General features: G+C 52.5%; 2 protein-coding genes across 10 annotated transcripts in view; one reads left to right on the top strand and one right to left on the bottom strand.

The window, feature by feature from the left end:
• The window catches only part of SUPT6H (SPT6 homolog, histone chaperone and transcription elongation factor), a 30269-nt gene extending 22869 nt beyond the window's left edge, over positions 1–7400 (top strand). For all 6 annotated transcript variants that reach the window (XM_014862083.3, XM_070482702.1, XM_014862080.3 and 3 more), the window contains 9 exons: positions 1307–1502; positions 1908–2146; positions 2735–2848; positions 3021–3145; positions 4907–5019; positions 5302–5379; positions 5477–5643; positions 6116–6303; positions 6602–7400. In XM_014862083.3, the coding sequence (XP_014717569.1) occupies positions 1307–1502; positions 1908–2146; positions 2735–2848; positions 3021–3145; positions 4907–5019; positions 5302–5379; positions 5477–5643; positions 6116–6303; positions 6602–6788 (1407 nt within the window). In that variant the 3' untranslated portion in view covers positions 6789–7400. The remainder of the gene's footprint in view (positions 1–1306; positions 1503–1907; positions 2147–2734; positions 2849–3020; positions 3146–4906; positions 5020–5301; positions 5380–5476; positions 5644–6115; positions 6304–6601) is intronic.
• A 1327-nt stretch (positions 7401–8727) lies between these two features.
• On the bottom strand, positions 8728–17350 carry PROCA1 (protein interacting with cyclin A1). 4 transcript variants are annotated; one of them, XM_014862071.3, is made up of 5 exons: positions 16888–17328; positions 12502–12585; positions 10324–10459; positions 9872–10027; positions 8728–9779 (listed from the first exon to the last, which is right to left on the bottom strand). In XM_014862071.3, exons 1-5 carry the CDS (start codon positions 16973–16975, stop codon positions 9113–9115), a joined length of 1131 nt encoding a protein of 376 aa, XP_014717557.1. In that variant the 5' UTR covers positions 16976–17328; the 3' UTR covers positions 8728–9112. The 4 variants fall into 4 exon arrangements, with proteins under 4 accessions (XP_014717557.1, XP_014717559.1, XP_070338807.1 ...); XM_014862073.3 differs by lacking the exon at positions 12502–12585 and having other exon boundaries at positions 16888–17350; XM_070482706.1 differs by lacking the exon at positions 9872–10027 and having other exon boundaries at positions 8735–9779.
• Between the last annotated feature and the right edge of the window lie 1056 nt (positions 17351–18406).

The raw sequence follows: 18406 nt of genomic DNA, 5'->3' as shown, positions 1-18406 counted from the left end.
GAAAGAAGCCAGGGCAAGAAGCATCTGAATGAGTAGCAGCTTTTGTTCACTGCCTTTGTGAAATTTCATCCAGTTGCCAGCCCTTTGGGAGATGGCTCTCTCTTCCTGTGTGGGAAGCTGTGGTTTAGTCCAACAGGCAGGAAGCTGGGCCCAGTATTACATGCTGCAAAACAGACAGGCTCTGCCTGTTCTACCAAAGCCAGGCAGTGCTGCTCTAGGAAGTGGAAAAGAATGTATGGCATAGCCCCTGTGCTACAGGCAAAACTAGATGACGTAGAAGGAACATTCAAATAGTGGGTTTGGAGTAAATCTCTAAGCTCCCTTTTGGTTCTGGTATTCTCCTACCATAGCTGCCATTTATTATGTGCCCACTAGATACCAGCACTTGACATTTACATATTTTGTCTCTAATCTCCCAATTCGATAGGGAAGGAATTACTACCTTTTATCTTCAGGGAAATTCAAGTCCCTGCCTTTTCCAGGATCACACAGGTAGTTTGTGACATGACTGGTACTAGATCTGTCAAATTCTCTGCTTCTAAGTATTGTGAACCCCTGAGAACTGTGGACTTCAGAAAGCCAGGGAAAGACATTCCTAATAAATGAAGCTAGAGAGATTTTCAAAAGGAAAACTATGCATGGTGATTGGCTTTTGCCACTGTTTAGACAGAAGGGCTTAAGTCGGGTAAGGTACAGAAAACAGCCCCTTTTTTTTTTTTCCGCTAAGGAAGATTGGCCCTGAGCTAACATCTGTTGCCAATTTTCCTCTTTTTGCTTGAGGAAGATTGTCCCTCAGCTAACATCCATGCCAGTCTTCCTCTGTTCTGTATGTGGGACGCCACCAGGGCATAGCTTGGTGAGTAGTGTCTAGGTCCACACCTGGGATCTGAACCTGCAAACCCTGGGCCACTGAAGTAGAGCATGTGAACTTAACCACTACGCCACCAGGCTAACCCAAAAACAGCTATTTTGCTTCCCCTCCAAAAAGGGCAGGCAGACTTTGTTGGCACCCTGGAAGCAGTAATTAGGCAACTTTATGGGAAAAGGGAATAGTGCCAGTGACAGGATAGATCCCAGTAGGCTCCAGTTGGTTTTCCTGCCTAGAGTGGAAGGCATCAGTGCAGGACTCAGCCTGTAGTCAGTAGACCAGACTCAACCCTGAACTCCTAATCTGCCACTCAGTAGCTGGCTGGCTTTGGGCAAGTCACTCCAGCTTTCTGCCTGGACTTCGGTTTTCTTATATATAAAATAGGGCATCGGGCTAGATCACCTTGTCCCTTCCAGCTCAAATGTTCTGTGGATCTAGGTGGGAATGACTGTTCACTGCCGCATAATGAAGATTGACATCGAGAAGTTTAGTGCAGACCTGACCTGCCGTACCTCAGACCTCATGGACAGGAACAACGAGTGGAAACTGCCCAAGGACACCTACTATGATTTTGATGCTGAGGCAGCAGACCATAAGCAGGAGGAGGACATGAAGCGGAAGCAGCAGCGGACCAGTGAGTGTGCCCGCCACCATCCCTATGCAGCCCGAGTCTTGGCAGCCGTCCCTCTACAGGATGCATGTGCTAGTGGCTGTTTCCCTTGCTTAGCCTCCTGGTAGGAGTGAGTGCTCAGCTTTGAGGTGCTGAGGCCCAGAGACATCATGAAAGGGAGTCACTTGCAGGGCTGGAAACCAGGGTCTTTTGGGGTCACATTTTCTTTGCTAATGTACTGTGACTCTTAAAGCTTCATCTTCTGGGAACCCAGGTTAACACATCCTTCACATCAGAGAATCCAGGTCGAGAGAGGGTGAGAGAGTCTCAGAATGCAGTAGTGAAGCAGAAATGCAGCCATGGTTTGTCCCGTTGCTGTCAGCACCCAGCCCCGTCACCTGATCTGCACTTCTTTCCTGACCTCTTCAGCATACATCAAGCGAGTGATTGCGCACCCATCCTTCCATAATATAAATTTCAAGCAAGCAGAAAAGATGATGGAGACCATGGACCAGGGTGATGTGATTATCCGGCCGAGCAGCAAGGGCGAAAATCACCTGACAGTGACCTGGAAGGTCAGTGACGGCATCTATCAGCACGTGGATGTGCGGGAAGAAGGCAAGGAAAATGCCTTCAGCCTGGGAGCCACCCTGTGGATCAACAGTGAGGTGAGAGCCAGCGCCTGCCCACATTCCATCCCACTCCTACTTCCAGAAGCAAGCCATTTCTGGCCGCTTTCACCTGACGTTAGTAACTCGTATGCAATATATGTGTTTTAGCTACACAGAGCAGCAAAACAGGAGGTTTGTTGTGAAATTAGTCATTTGATGTCAGTTTTGTATCTTTCATCTTTCCTTCTCTGTCCTCCAATTTTAAAATAGACTACCTAGAGAGAGCCACTGGAGGAAGAGGAGAAAATACACATGCAGCATGCACGCACACATACACACACGGACATATCAAGTTTTTCTGTCCTGTTTTCAGTGGAGAGAAATCTTATGAGGCTCCCTATTGTTCCCAAGCACCAGGAGAGAATCAAAGTTTTATGATTTAAAGGCTTTTATGCCTCGTAAGCTAATAAATTAGGGCATGACTTGAACAGGTGGATAAATTGAGGGGACTTTGTAGTGAAGTAAGGCTACAGCAGGGCTGAAAAGCCCACCCCTCCTATGAGTTGCCGTCAGGGTGGATTTGATGAAAGGCCAGGAATCTCAGCTCTGGATGTGACACATGGAGCCTTTACCTTCTTCCCACAGGAGTTTGAAGACTTGGATGAGATCGTTGCCCGCTATGTCCAGCCCATGGCATCCTTTGCCCGGGACCTTCTGAACCACAAGTATTATCAGGACTGCAGCGGTGGGGACCGGAAGGTGAGCCCAGGGCCCTGCGAGGGATGACACCTCCCCGTCACTTAAGGATGTATGGTTTCCCTTCAGTGTAGGGGATGCTCAGCTGGTGAAGGAAGTGTACGTCATATATGCGCCAGACATTGTATACCAAGCATGCTACTATCCCAACCTCTCCCCCTCATTCTACCCCCAGAAATTAGAGGAGCTGCTCATCAAAACTAAGAAGGAGAAGCCCACCTTCATCCCTTATTTCATCTGTGCCTGCAAGGAACTGCCCGGCAAGTTCCTACTGGGATACCAGCCCCGGGGTAAACCCAGGTGAGCACTGGTGCTGAGAAGGTGCTGCCACTGGGGTCCACAGACAGGCTAGCAAAGGAGTCAGAGGCCCCCAGAGCAGTACTCTCTAGTTCTGCTTAACTACCTTTTTCCTCTTATCTGTTTAGAATGGAGGTGGAGGTTGGAGGTGGGGAAAGAGGGTGATGATTTAGAGACAAAAGGCAAAGATTCGTATAAGAAAGGCACTTCCATCAACCCTGTGAAAAGAGTTCCGTTCGCCTCTTCTCCCTCCCAAGGAGTGATGGAAATCACCAGACGCTCTCCACCTGACTGGCAAAGATGGTCGCCAGCATACTGGTCTCTTTTCCATTCTGCCTCACCCTCGCCAGGGCTTTCAGCACATGGTGGCTCACTGTTGCTGTAGTGTGCTAACTCTTCTGCCTGCACAGAAGGGATGGGTCAGGAGAGCATCTCTTCTTTCCAGCATCAACCCACTCCGCTCCCTTCTGTGTATGACTTGACAAGGTGGCCTTCCTAGGTATTCCTTTAACTGGGTCCCTCTGGTGCTCACCCTCAATGGGACAAAATCCAGTTTCTTTAGACCTGCTTTCTTTGTGTGTGTTACCCAGATTGATAACTGTATGAGCCTTCTCTACCTAAGCCCTGCCCACAGCCATCCTCCTTTTGGCCCTTGTCCAGGGCCTTTGCATTTCTGTTCTTATGCCTGTACTGCCTACACGTGACACACTGTGTAGACTCTTTGAGCGGGGGCTCAGTAGCCAGATGACAAGAAGCTCTAGACTCTGGACCCTGCCCTATCTTGGGCACGTCTGGAATATGGTGCTTGTTTCTGAGAACCCTTTCCTGATTCACCAGCGTGCTTCTAGAGGATGGCAGCCAGGGCTGTGTCGGGGCTGGAAACTGTCCTGTGAGGAACAGTTGAACAAACTGTGTACCTTTAACTGATACCTCAGAAGCGACATGATAGCTTCCTGTGGAAAGGGGCATAGACTCCTTGTGTTGCAGAATGAACAACACTTGAATAGAAGATTTAAGAAGCAAGTTTCAGCTTAACGTAAATGAGAACTTGGCAATACTTAGCGTTGTCTGTTGGCTGTTGACAGCTGTCTTTGAGCACGACCCTAATTTAGGTGTTGTGATAAGTGCTTTACATGCACTATCTCACTTATTTCTCACACTCACCCTATAGATTTAAGTGCTGCTATCCTCATTTTACAAATGAAGTTGAGATTTTGGTTTAGTGACTTGGTATAAAGTCATATAGGTGGTAAGTGGCAGAGCCAAAACTGGAACTCGAACTGAGTCTGAACCCAGAGCCCAGCCTCTTGTCCACTCTCTCCTGTACAAAGTATTGAATAAGGGCAGACTAACCACCTTCCACGCTCTTCCAGATTCTGGCTCATGGCGAGTTGTGCTTTGCTGCTCTTGGGGGCCTCTTCCAACCCTGACACTCTCTGACTTCAGTGTCACCTTCACCTGCAGTGTGCTGCCATCATACTGCAGCCTAGGATGGTGGCCCAGTCACCAGCAAGCCTTCCTCTGGTAGCCTGTATGTAGCACACCAGGGGCTGCTGACTCCTGGCTTGACTGTACTCTGCCACGCACTCCTCGCCTCCCCAGTCAGAGTGTAGCCTCCTTGTACAGAGTCAGGGATGGCTCTTTCACCTCTCCTTTCCCCTAGCACCCAGTGTGGCTACTTCACGTGGTGGAGATCTGTTCTGGCCGCTCTCTCACAGCTGGCCCTAAGTGGTATCTGATGCATGTTTCCTTCCAAAATCCCAGGATAGAATATGTAACGGTGACTCCAGAAGGATTCCGGTACCGAGGCCAAATCTTTCCAACTGTGAATGGACTTTTCAGATGGTTTAAGGATCATTACCAAGATCCTGTACCAGGTGAGTTCCACTCTCTCTGACTTCTAGGGTGTGGTAGGAGGGACATCTAGGCCCTGACTCAAGGTAATCATTGGCCGTCTATGGGAGGGGGTGAGGCCGAGGCTGTCATTTCAGCTCTCTTACTCCTACTCCAACCTCCTAGCGTTAGGGAAGTTCTCTATCTGCTTTGCCTCTGCACCTTCCCTTCTTCTTTCCACTCATCTCAGTACCTCCTCCAGCCCCCTAAATTGTGAAACCAGAAACAGGTTTCTGGAGAAATGTAATTCAGGCCATTTCCCACAGGCATCACCCCCAGTAGCAGCAGCAGGACCCGGACACCTGCTTCTATCAATGCTACGCCAGCCAACATCAACCTTGCAGGTGAGGAGCTCATGCCTGGGACTCGGGAATTGGAGGGATGGAGCCAGAAGGACTTGTACCTCTAAAGTGCCCATCTCCCATGTCTGTGTGCTTACAGATCTGACACGGGCTGTGAACGCCCTGCCCCAGAACATGACCTCGCAGATGTTCAGTGCCATTGCAGCTGTGACAGGCCAAGGACAGAACCCTAATGCCACCCCAGCCCAGTGGGCCTCTAGCCAGTATGGCTATGGTGGCAGTGGAGGGGGCAGCAGCGCTTATCACGTACGTGGCCTGGGGAGGGGGCTCCCTGCGGAGGTTGGGAAAGAGTGAAAGGGAATGGTCATCATTTACCAGCCACCTCCATAGACTGACCTCTGGCAGCGTCCACCACGAGGGGCTTCATATGCACAGATGGGGCTGCCACAACCTTAGCAACTGTCCCAAGCAGATCGTTCCTGTTTCTTAAGCCCATTTGGGGGGAAGGGGAATAAGAGGACTGACCTTTCCACAATCCTTTGGGATCTTTGGAACCTTCAGGCTGTTAGGAACCTGAAGTGGTCAGGATTGGTGGGTCCCATTGTTGTGCCAGGTCCCACCCCACTGGTCTACCCCTGCTGCTAAGACCACACACTGCTCAAGAGAGGGTCAGCTGGAAAGCTCTGTGCTGAGCCCAAACTTTCAGCTTGCCAGAAGTTCACAGCAAGGCCAAATAAGCTCAGAACCCATCCCCCTTTAACTGTTCACCCTTCTCCAGGTGTTCCCAACGCCAGCCCAGCAGCCAGTGGCCACACCACTAATGACCCCCAGCTACTCTTACACAACCCCAAGCCAGCCCATCACCACACCACAGTACCACCAGCTACAGGCCAGCACCACCCCGCAGTCTGCCCAGGCCCAGCCCCAGCCCTCCTCCAGCTCGCGGCAACGGCAGCAGCAGCCAAAGTGAGTATATGGATAGTGGCACGGAGCAGGGGCAGGCGGTGTCAGGAGGCCGAGGTGCTTAGCATAGGCAGGTACTCTGGGTCTTCCGAGAGCCATGACCCAGGTCATGTCCCCAGGAGGACTGCTTTCTGGGAGAAGACAGAAGAGGTCAATGTGGCAGCTTCTCATCTCACACCCAGCAGAGGTGTGAGATTCACTACTGCAAAGATGGGTACTCACCAGTGATTGGTGAGAAGGCTTCCTTCTAGTGCAACCCTGGAGAACCCCAGTCTCAAAGGCCCCTTCTTCTCCCTCCAAGGTCCAACAGCCACGCAGCCATCGACTGGGGGAAGATGGCGGAACAGTGGCTTCAGGAGAAGGAGGCAGAACGGCGGAAACAGAAGCAGCGGCTGACACCTCGGCCCTCCCCCAGCCCCATGATCGAAAGCACCCCCATGTCCATTGCTGGCGATGCCACCCCGCTTCTGGACGAGATGGATCGGTAGGGGACCTGCTCCTAGGACTCGGGTTACCTCTGAGGCTGGGAGAGGTCTGGCCTCCCACTGCCTCACTCCCTGCTCCTCCTTTTCTGTCCATAAAGTGACGTGAATTGACGTTCTCATTGGTGGTCAGCCTGGATGGGTGACAGCCTGGATGCCTTGCGAACTTGAGCTCAATATACGCTAGGCGACAATTCTCCCACTCCAGGCTCTCACCGACCACCTGTCCTGGGACCAGGCTGGGAGGGGAGTGTGGCAGGGAGGAAGAAGAGGAAGAAGAGAATGAGAGTGGAACAGTTTTGTATTCTACTCCCTACAAGCCATTTTGAGCTTCTGCCCTCACCTGACTTTGGGCTGTGACCAGGGCACAAAGCTCAGCACATGAGACTCCCCCAACTCTTGTGGGGAGAGGGATGCTATTTATTCAGTTTGTGGCAGGAGGGAGAGGAGGGGAAGTATTTCTGACCCTGATGCCAACAGCTTGGGTGGCTATCAGAGCAGGATTGCAGGGGACATAGAGGAGCAGTGCTAACCTGCCGAGCCCCCGCCTGGCTGCCCTCACCCACCTGCTGCCGCTGCTTCCTGCCTGTCATTTGAATAAACAGTGTTTCTACAGAGCACTTGACAAAGCCTCTCTCTCCAACTCTCCAGCTATTGAGGGGTGGCTTTCGAAGCAGTTTTTGGATCTCTCAGGGCTCCCCTGACTCCCTCTTCCAGGCCATCAGAAAGGCAATGACTCATAGAAGAGCAGGCAGCTTCTGCCTCAGACTGCCTGTGGTCGCATCCCTGCTCCACTTCCCAGCCCTGTGATCTCGACCAACCTCTTGTTGTCTCTAGGCCAGCTTTCTTATTTTTAAAATGGAGGTGGTGCTACCCACCTCATCTGGTGTCAGGCTGTGAGGACTAAGATGGAATGTGTGAAGTGCATACTTTAGCCCAGTGCCTGGAACCTCATAAGGCTCAGCAGTGTTAGCTACCATTATTACACTCACTCACAGCCACCCTGTCCACTGTACCTACTAGTCTTCTCTGGCACATTGGAGAACAGCCACAAGTAAATCTAGGTTTCTCGACTTAATCCCTTACACCTCACTCTCCCCTTTTTGCCAGCTGGGCCTTGGTCTCTGACATTATCTCCACGCAAGTCAGGTGCTTCTGCCCCAGGATGGGCCCCACGCTCACCTGCTCCCACACACACACTGGCCCTGGAAAAAGGAGCTGGAACGTCACAGGGGAGGCCTGTCCCCTGGCCCTGGTCTCTTCCCCAGCCCCACTGCCTCTTTTGTTCTGGACTCCTGATCTCCCTGGGGTTTTTTTTGTTTGTTGTTGTTTCTTTGCTGAGGAAGATCCACCCTAGCTAACAAGCATCACCAGTCTTCTTTTTGCTTGAGGAAGATTCACCCTGAGCTAACATCTGTGCCAGTCTTCCTCTATTGTTGTGTATGTGGGTCACTGCCTCAGCATGGCTGCTGACGAGTGGTGTAGGTCCGTGCCGGGGAACCAAGCTCGGGCCACCAAAGCAGAGCACACCATCCACTGAATTTAACCACTAGGTCTTGGGGCCGGGCCCTCCGTGTATTTCTTCACAAGGGCTTCACCTCACAGTTTTGTAAGTCGGTGCTAGTGAAGTGAAGCTTTCCCCTCCCTTTCCTCTGCTTGGGCCTCAGCAGAAAAGTCAGAAAAGGGCACTGCTGCCCAACTTTGGTGAACACCCACCTCACTTTCCTTCATTTAAGGTCTCTAGCTCTTCTGTTGGCAAGAGTCAGGGGGAAGGGGCTGGCCTTCTGCCAGGAAATTAGTTCCATTCCCTTCAGCACAAAAGGTGTGGAAGGGCCCAGCAGGAGCAGGGCCACCCCCACTGGGAAGATCACGTTTCCTTTGGTGCCACCAGCACCTTCCCCAGGGCCACTTAGAGGAGGGAAAGGCCAGGCACTGTGGCACAGAGTGAGTTAAAAGGTTCAGTTTATTAGGTGCATCACTGCAGACAGTACTGCCTGTCCCCAAGTGGATTTCACACAGACCAATCTCCCAGTAGTCAGGAAGCCCCCTGCCCACCCCACCCAGATGTGCTCTTCTCCTGCCCTGGGCCTAAGATATTACAGAGAAACTGGCTGTATCTCCTTTCCCTCCCACCTACCTTCCCATGGACCTCCTCTGGAAAGATGAGTTGCCCTTCAGAAACCCCTGCAGCCCCCTAGCCCCTTGGCTTTAGCTATGCCCAGAGGCCACCCCTTACCCCCAGAAGTAGCCAGATTGGAGGGAGAGAGAAGAGCAGCAAGGGTCAGCGACAGGCTTGATCGCATTTATTCTTCACCCTGGTCGCCCTGGCCTCAACTGAGATTGGGGTTTGATGCTGGGGGAGATTTCCTCTTGTTGACCTTCTTGATCGGTGAGGCCTTTACCCTGGGCTGCTTGGCCTGGACCGTGTTCTTCTCTCTCTTCTTGGGCAATGAAGACTCCACAATATCCTCACTAGAGGGTGCCTCCCGCCCGGGGTCATTGTAACTGTCCTCACTCTCCAGGTCTTCCCGAGTGTCTGGGCTGGACTCTGACATCCTGACCAACTCTCTTGGGCTTAGTGATCGGCTCAAGTCTGGAGGTGGAGATTCTGATTTAACCAGGCTTTTCTTCTTAGGCAGCTTGCCCTTCTTGACTTTTTTCTTCAGCTTTGTCTTCTCATCTGACTCCTCCTCCTTGTCTTTCTCTTTTTCCTTTTTCTTCTTGATCTTCTTGATCACCTTGCTGCCCTGGGACTTCCCTGTGGGGCTCTCAGAGCGCCAGATGGTAATGGGAGCTGCCGAGTCAGGAGTACCCGTGACCATGCCCATGCCCGCATCAGTGGGTGTGGTGGTGGGCCCCACCTGGGTCGGGATGGGAGGCTTGCTTTTTTCTTCCTCCTCCTCCTCTTCCTCTTCTTCATCTAGGTCATCTGCCCCACACTCGTGGTGGATGGGATGGTGGATCACTGCCACAGAGACAGGCCTGTAGCTTTTGCACCTGGGACAAAAGGAGACAGAGAAAGAGAAAGTTGGTAGAGAGTGGGAACCAGTGCCCCAGAGAGGGCCCCCTGCTCCCCCGCCGTCACTCACCAGCCATACCAGAACCGCTCCACACACAATTCCTCTGGGATGAACTCAAGGCAAGGGGACTGGATGATCTTGAAACAAGTTGAACCCACATCTCGGGAGCAGGTTGGGCCCCCATCTCGGGAGCTGCTGGTATTTGTCTTTGAGCAGTCCTTCAGCCTGCCACACAGGGGACTCGCCTGGCTTCCATGCCTCCATCACTCCCAAGGGGCCGAGAGTGAGAAGGCTAAGGGACAACAGGCTTGTACTGGGCTCAGCCCAGCCTGCCAGAAGATTTTCTCCCCATTACTCTTGGAGCAGAGGCAGGTTTACAAAGTTGGGGCTGGGCTGGCAGCGCCAAGTCAAAGCTGAAGGGGCACCAAAGTTTGAGGGAGGAAACCACAGTGAAAGTTTGGATTTGGTTCTTCCCAGGAGTCTCTCCTGAGCTGGGGTCACTCAAGGACGAGGGCCCTTACCTAGAGTCACAGTCACAGTGGCTGACAGAGTGCAGGTGCAGATCGTGGTGGCCATAGGCAGAGGCGAAGGGGTACATGATGTGCCCAGTGCATGGCTTGTGTTTCCAGCAGCACCTGTCAGGGTCCTTGAATTCACCTGAGGGGGTAGGAGTCTCAGTCACACAGAGGTGGTGACAGCACACCTCTGGGTCTCCCCTCACAGCTCAGTCTCAAGGCTTCAACCGCTTCCCCTGCTGCCACCACCCTCCTTCTCCTGCAGCTGTTTTGACTTCAGTAGTAGTAACAGCCTAGCAGTAACTGCAGGCCCCCGCACTCCCCCTTCCCCAATCTGCAGCATGAATCTGCCTTCCTTCTGCAGACTCCAGGAAAATGTCTCACCAAGGTCCTCACCAAGTCCCCCTTGCTGTCCTATCACATTTGCCTCTTCCCCTCCCCTGCCTTTTGTGGGAGCCTACCCTCCTGGGTCCCTCCAGTGACTCCCGCCTGCCCCTCACCCGGCCACTCAGAGTTGTCAGCTACCCTACCCCACAGGGTATCTGAGTAGGAGAAGGCTGTCTTGACATGGCCAACTGTGGAGCCACATGGCAGACAGAAGCATGACTTCAGAGGCCCCAGCAGCAGCAGCATCCTCAGTTCCTATGCCTGCCCTGCACGGGCCCAGGAGGCCTACATCCAACACCTCACAGCCTCTGAAGCCACTCCAGACACAAGGCCTACCACAGCATAGCAACTCAGGCCTGGAGAGGAGCTGAGATCTAACTCATGGTATGTCATGCTCCCTGCCACCTTCTCCTGACTCTGGTCCTTCCCTTTTCCCTCCTTTCTTCTCCAAGCCCCTTCTCCCTCCTGATGCCTTTCTCACTTCTCTCCCCTTTCCCATGCTCATTCTTGATTTCTTTCCCTACTCTTGATTCATCAAGTTCCCATTCTCTGTCCATTCTCTCTCCTCAGTCCTTAGAGCCACAGACTTCTGAACAACCCATCCCCAGCCTGAACCCTTCCACCTCATGTAGGCAGCATAGATACCATGTCCCCTTTCCCAAGGCACAGGGGAGAAGCTGCTGGGGTGAGAATTTGGGGTTAGGGGAAAGCCCTGGAGAAAGGCTCCCACCTCTTTTGCTCAGCCAAATGCAAGCCCTGGACACACACTGGAGTCTGCCAGCCTCCACCCCCCACTGCCTCACCTCTGACCCTGCCTATGGCTCCAGTCTACCAGTGGCTCTCCCTCAGGCCCCCATCTAAAAAGTAAGCCCATGAAGTGACTCCACATGCCCAGGGTCTCATACACAAGGACAGAGAGGACAGGGCACCTTCATACAGGTCCCCCCTGGACTCCAGCTCCGCTCACCCCAGAAGAAGGAGTGGGTGGGCACTGATGAGTTCCATGGCAGCATGGCATGGGGTGCTGTGGCTGGCTAACTCCCTCCAAGCAGCCCAGAAGGATTTCACCTTTATCCACCCCCCCACGAGGCAGGTGAAACCTGGGCAAGACCTCATACTGGCCACCAGCCAGGAGTTAAACCAGGCTGGAGGTGTGTTAGTCCAAGTGTCCTTAAAGTACTTGAGAGGTGAGGAGATAGCAGCTTGGTCTGAGCCTCCCCCACATTCCTCTTCCTTTCCTTTCTCCACACCAAGCTGTGAGGGTCCCAGGTCTCCCATACACCCCTGACCCCATGCCCTTTCTCCATCCTGAAAGAAATAAGGCATGTGAGGTAGGATCTTGGAACACTACCACCACCTTGGGTTTCTTCAGCACTGCTGAACTGGGACAAAGGGCAGCACAGTGGCAAGTGCCCTGAACTTGTGGTCAGACAGGCCTGAGTCCAAGTCTTGGTTCTGTCACTTACTAACTGGGTGACCTAGGGCAAGTTATTTACTTCTCTGAACCTTCATTTCCTTGTGCATAAAATGAGGATGGCAGTAATAGCTATTCTGCATGGTTCTTGGGAAGACTCAGTTCATATTGTGGACTATAAAGTGCTCTACAATGGAGAGGAGTGATTGTGGCCTCCAGGAAGGGGCCCTCTGTCTCACATGAGTAGGGGATAGGGTGGAGGTGGGGTGGCTGGGTAACCCCTTCAGGACCAAGCACTTCCCTCCCTCCTGCTTCCCACCAGGTGTCAGCTTTGCCAGGTGAGACGTGGTGGGGACCCCGGGGCAGAGATCCACTCGACCCACCTTCAGAGAAGGTAGATGCATCAGTGCTAGACGCCACACCAGCCAGCAGATGTCCTCTCTCCCAACTGGGCAACCTGTTTATATCTGAGAGAGTACAGAGTAGCAGCAGCAGCCCCTCTCCCCATGCCATTCATTCATCAAACATTTCCTGAGATGCTCCAGGTGTGGGGCCCCAGCTGCAGCCCAGAGATGCAGAAATTGAAAAAACAACACAACAGTCCCTGCTCTCAAGGTGTTGGGGGAGGGGGGGAGAGGGCTGCAGGGAGGTATGTGGCACTGTTCAGGACAGTGGTGTGATGCAGACGATGATAGGGAAATGGTGAGAAAGGCCTGTGAGAGCACAGAACAGGGATACCTACGGAAACCTTGGGGGTGGGGAGAATTAGAAAAGACTTCTTGGAAGAAGAATGCTAGAAGCTGAAGCTAAAGTAATGGATAGGAGTAAGCCAGAGTTCGGGAAAGGAGGGACAGTTCCAGGAATTGTCCCAGGGTATGTGGAGCCTAGTTAGAGGGTGTTCCCAAGCAGAACTCCAGCTGGGACAGCAGCTCCACCAGCAACCACAGGGTGGAGTCTGGCACTTTCATTTTCTTCCCAACAATTAGCTTCGGTTTTGGGGGCGTTGGAGCTGAGTCCTACTTAGGGAAGGGAAGCTGATTGCTTGGGGACTTCAGCGGGGCCTTCAGTGGCACTTGGGCATCCCTCTACAGGTCCCTGGTCAGCCTCTTCTGTTTTTCACAGCACAGTAAGTACTCAAAATTTATTGAATGAATGAATGATACTTCAAGCACTTCCTTGGAAGCTCCTACCCTGCTGCTGCTCTCTCAGCAGATCATTTCACCAGCCTTGTCTGTGGCTGCTCCCACATGAGCTCTCCTCCAGCCTGGGGAAGTATTGCTCCTTCCTCCTGCCCAAAGCATTTGAACTCTAGATCCCAGCCAGAATTTTCTCCTTCTCCCTCTTTAATGTTTTTGTTTTGTTTGTTTTTTCCTACAGGCTATAAACACCTTTAAACAAAAGACTCTGTGAACTCTGTTTCTCCCTCTACCACTACATAACCCACCCGTCTTCGTTTTCAATCCCAGTTTATTCACTCATTCATTTAACAGACACATTGGATAGCTTCACTAGGCACCAGTGAAGGAGGCCCAGTCCCTACCTTCAGTGAGCTGAGCCTCCACCTCTCTCTTCTACTCAGCCCCCTACAACATGGCAGTCATCTGGACCCCTCTATCGGAAGAGGCCAGGCAAAGGCCACTGTTGATTTCCTGATAGCAAAACCCAGTGGCCCTTTTTTCTTCATCTCTTCCATTGACTAATCAGTCTCTTCTGAAAACTGTTCCTTTGACTCCCATGACAGGTCTCTCTCATCTCCTCTCTCTCTTCCTTCCCTGACTAGCTTTTTAGTTCTTTCCTAACTCCTTTGCTGTCTCCTTCCTTCTCAGAAGACTTTACAGGCTTGTCTTGGATAATGTCATCCACTTCCATGGTTTCAATACCCACCAATAAAATGATGTAAATCTGGGTCTCCAATCCAGACTGCTTTCCCAAGCACATAGCCAATATTGTTTTGGACATTCCCAGAACATCTTACACCAGCATGTCCCACATGAACTACCATCTTCTCCCTACCCTCCATAAACCATCTCCTCTTGGATCTTCAATTTCAGAGAGCAACAGACAGCTCAGCTAGAATCTAGGGATGATTCTTTCCCTCACTTCTACACCAACTTGATGTCCAAGTCTTTTTTTTTTTTTTTTTTTTTGAGGAAGATTAGCCCTCAGCTAACTACTGCCAGTCCTCCTCTTTTTGCTGAGGAAGCCTGGCCCTGAGCTAACATTCGTGCCCATCTTCCTCTACTTTATATGTGGGATGCCTACCACAGCATGGCGTGCCAAGCGGTGCCGTGTCCGCACCCGGGATCCGAACCAGTGAACCCCAGGCCGCCGAGAAGTGGAACGTGTGAACTTAACCACTGCGCCACCGGGCCGGCCCCAGATGACCAAGTCTTGTCATGCCTGCCTGCCCCCACATCTGCCCCTGTCTTGGTTCAGACCTTCATTATCTCACACCAAGACAGCTGCAGTAGCCTCCTGCCCGGCCTCCCTGCCTCCTGTCTCACTACCCTCATCCAGTTCTCACAATGAAGCCAAACTGAGTTTTAAGAGTACCAAGCAGTCCACCATGTTCCTCCTCCTTAATGTCATTCCACTACCTTCAGGATGAGGTGCACTCCTTATCATGACATAACTGGCCCTCTAGGACCCAGGTCTTGGTTCCTTCCTCAGTTATCAGTTCCTCCCCCGCATCCATCCATCCTCCCACCTCTCCCTTCTCCATTCCTTCTCTCCTGCCTCCACTTGCAAGAAGCACCTGCTCATCTTGGAAAGAACAATGCTGTCCAAGTAGAACTGGTCATATGTCTTGTGCCCCTTTACCCTGCCGTGGTACTGCATATAAGTACTATATAGCAACTTAAGAACAAGGCCCATATTTCATCTGCCTCTGTGTCTACAGGTCCTGGGACATGGAAGGTGCTCAGTAAATGTTGATCAAATGAATACATGAGTAGAATAGAATAAACCCCATATTGGAGCCACAAAGTAGCTATGGCATTGGAGATTCTGCCCAGGGTTCAGACTTGGGGACTTTTCTAGGGGAAGAAAACTTACCCAAGATGACCATCTTCCCAATGTCAGACTCTGTGCTGGGCTTTTAAAATATGCCTTTGATTTTTTTTTTTTTTTTTTTTTTTTTTTTTGCTGAGGAAAAGTTGCCCTGAGCTAACATCTGTTGCCCATCTTCCTATTTTTGCTTGAGGAAGATTTGTCCTGAGCTAACATCTATGCCAGTCTTCCTCTATTTTGTATATGGGTTGCTGCCACAGCATGGCCACCGACGAGTAGTGTAGGTCTACGCCTGTGAAGCGAACCCTGGCTGCTGAAACAGAGTGCACTGCACTTAACAATTAGGCTGTGGGGCCAGTGCCTCAGATAGGCCTTTGATTCTAAATTACACAACGCATTCTGTGGATGGGAACACAGAGACTCAGGATAAGTAACTTGTCCAAAGACACAAGTTAATAGATGGCAGAGGTAGGATTCAAACCCAGTCTTCCTGGCTCCATAGCCTGTCCTCTTTTAGCCCTGTCTACTTGGGGTTCCTCTCCCAAACCCATCCTGCAAGCTGTCACTTTCTACTACACCTGATTTTCATCTCGATAACAGTCAGTCCCTCATCCTCTGGTTTTTGTCAGTCCTAACTCCACAGCCTCGCTTGTCCCTTATGATGTGGACCCTAAGGTCAGGCCAGAGGGCCCTGGGCCGGGGTCTGGGTTCAACCTCTGCTTTATCTGACTCCACTGTCCTTGCTCTCTCCCGAGTCACCATGAAAGAGGCTTATATTCAGGGTCTGCTGATTAACATCCCCCAAATCCCCAAGAAGCCCTAACAAGCATAATTCTGTTTGCTGAGGGGAGGGACTTAGTAACTCTCCTCAGATCTGAGGAAGGCAGTCTGTTCTCTGGCTTCACAGACAGAACGAGAGCTCTTGCAGCAGAAGTGGTTGAAGTGGACACAGGGGAGACTTCATAATAAATGAGTGTGGTCTCTTGAAAGGAAGAGGGAGGCTTGTTTTCTCTTTCTCGGTAGAGCGTTAATGGGGCACAGGGGCCTAACTCAAAACTCACAGGTGATGCTCATTTGTACAGAATCCTCCCAGTCCTGCGGGCTGAGGAGAGCCCCCCTCCCTTGCGGCACAGGGGGTAGGGTTCCAGGTTGGGCACCAGAAGAGCTGAATAGGGGAGGGAGGGAGGGAGAAAGGGAGGGAGGGAATAACCAAGGAAGGGAAGGAGGGAAAAGGAGGGAGCAAGGCAGGGGCAGTGTGCAAGCGTCTCCTTGGAAATGCCGCCCTGGCCCCGCCCACATCTGAAGACGATTGTGATGTCACGCGTGGAACCTCCAGACTCTTTCCTGCCCCCGGAGTCAATGGAACCGCCCGCCCCAGCCCAGGGGAGTGGGTGGGCGCTGGACCATGGGCTTCAGCCGGGTCCTGCACTTATTGGGCGGTGGCCTGGGCGCCCGGCTGCACCACAACGCTGCCTTCCATCCCTACAACTAGGATTTGCAGCTCTGGCTCCAGCCGGACCGCCCCAGCCAACCCGCAAGCGATTCCCCAGGGCCTCAGGACTCTAGTCCTCCATCATTGGTTCAAGGCTCGAAGTGAGCCCGCCTCCAAGCCCTAACTCCGCCCCAGCCCAGCCCTTGGCCCCGCCTCCTTTGTCAGGTTCCGTTCAGTCCTACACTCTCCCGGAGTACTCAGGGCAGTCCACGTGCCACGCCCCCAGCTCGAAGCCCTCCCCTAATCTTCTGCCCCGTCCCCTCCTTACCCCAGCTGCTCTCATCCCAGATGTTGGCATCGTCCTCAGTCTTTTCACTAGTCCATCTTTCAGTCGTCAGTGTCGTCCTGACCCACATCGCTCTCAGCCCAGTTCTTCTTCTCTACAAGACTCTTCCTTGTCGAAGTCCAACCCTGAACCTCAGCTTGGCCGAGCCAACCATAAACCCCAGTCTCAGCTTGGCCCCAGCCCAGCCGCTAACTCTGCCTCATGCTTGCCCTATCCCTCCACCCCCACCCCTCCCCCGTTCTAGTTTGCGTTGTCCTCTCAGCCCACGTCTAAGCTCAGTCGCCCTCTTCATCTGGGGCCTCCCAGCTCCTTCCAGGCCCCTCTTTGTCCCACCTTCAACCTTAGTACCTCCCCTTTATCTCGGGCCCAGCCCTCAGTCCCATCCCTAGTTCCTTTCCAGACCTTCTCGCAGCTCTTAGCCCTACCCTCAGGCTTTAGCCCCGCCCCTGGCCCCGTTCTTAGCCCCGCCCCAGCCATTCTCTCGACCGCATCCTTCGGCCCGCCCCCGGCCCCTCCCAATCCTTCCGAGCCTGAGACCCGCCAACAGTCTACCCTTGAGCCCTCGCCCGCCCGCCTGGGAAGCGACTTCCTCCAACCTCCACCCTGTCATCCCGGCTCTTCCGAGGTCCCTCCTGCCCTGGCGGGAGGCCGGGCCCGCTCGCTTGCTCCCTGCCCGCAGGTCGCTCCACAGCAGCCCATGGCCGAACTCCCGAATGAGGACATGATGTCGGCCCCCAGCTCCCCTGTGACGACCCTTCCCAACGTTCCTTCCTAGCCCCAGCGGGCTCCAGCCAAGTCCTGCACTTCTTGGCGCCCAAGAAAGATGTCAACATAGAGCCAGGGTCTTGATCACTCCTTTCTAAAACAGTTATTTTAATAGTTAAGGGTTTTGAGCGCTTCCTATGTGTGTGAGTGCTTTATCTTATCTCATTGATGCAACTTCGTGTATCTCCATAGGCTTGCCCCGTGCAGTAAGCAGGACCAGCTGCATTTATAGTAACCGACTACACACAACCCTCACACTGCACACTCCTCACACCCTTAAGTATAATATACACACTGCACATGCATGTATCTCACACGTAGGGCACATAAAAAATCTCACCACACACACACAAATGCAACATGCAGACACCTCTCACAAACAGCAGTCAGGACACAGAACCACACCCCTCCTCCCCACACTCCAGGCAGCACAAACACTCCTCAGCAGTACTGTGGTGCAGGTTTCACACACACACACACACACACACACATTGAGTTACAGCCTCCGTGCAAAGCAAGGGGTGAGGAGTGTAGTCCTGGAAGGGAATGGAAAAAACAATTCCAGGAGAGTAGAAAAGCATCAGAGCCAGATCACCGACATTCCACACATCACACCCCTCAATTGCTCTTGGCACCTTTTTTTTTCTGAGGAAGACTTGCCCTGAGCCAACATCTCTGCCAATCTTCCTCTTTTTTGTATATGGGTCCCCACCACAGCATGTCTGCCAATGAATGG

This window comes from Equus asinus, chromosome 13, assembly GCF_041296235.1.
Source record: "Equus asinus isolate D_3611 breed Donkey chromosome 13, EquAss-T2T_v2, whole genome shotgun sequence".
Taxonomy (NCBI): Eukaryota; Metazoa; Chordata; class Mammalia; order Perissodactyla; family Equidae; genus Equus; species Equus asinus.
Note: the sequence above shows the minus strand (reverse complement) of the source record. Positions and strands in the feature narration are given on the sequence as shown.

Bases quoted from the DNA above. Each gene is read 5' to 3' on its own strand.
- PROCA1 (XM_014862071.3), bottom strand. From the start codon at position 16,975: ATGTGGGTCAGGACGACACTGACGACTGAAAGATGGACTAGTGAAAAG. The intron at 12,586-16,887 runs GTAAGGAGGGGA...GTACTCTCTCAG, and splicing joins CTGGGATGAGAGCAGCTGGG to ATATAAACAGGTTGCCCAGT. The intron at 10,028-10,323 runs GTAAGGGCCCTC...CCTGTGTGGCAG, and splicing joins CACTGTGACTGTGACTCTAG to GCTGAAGGACTGCTCAAAGA.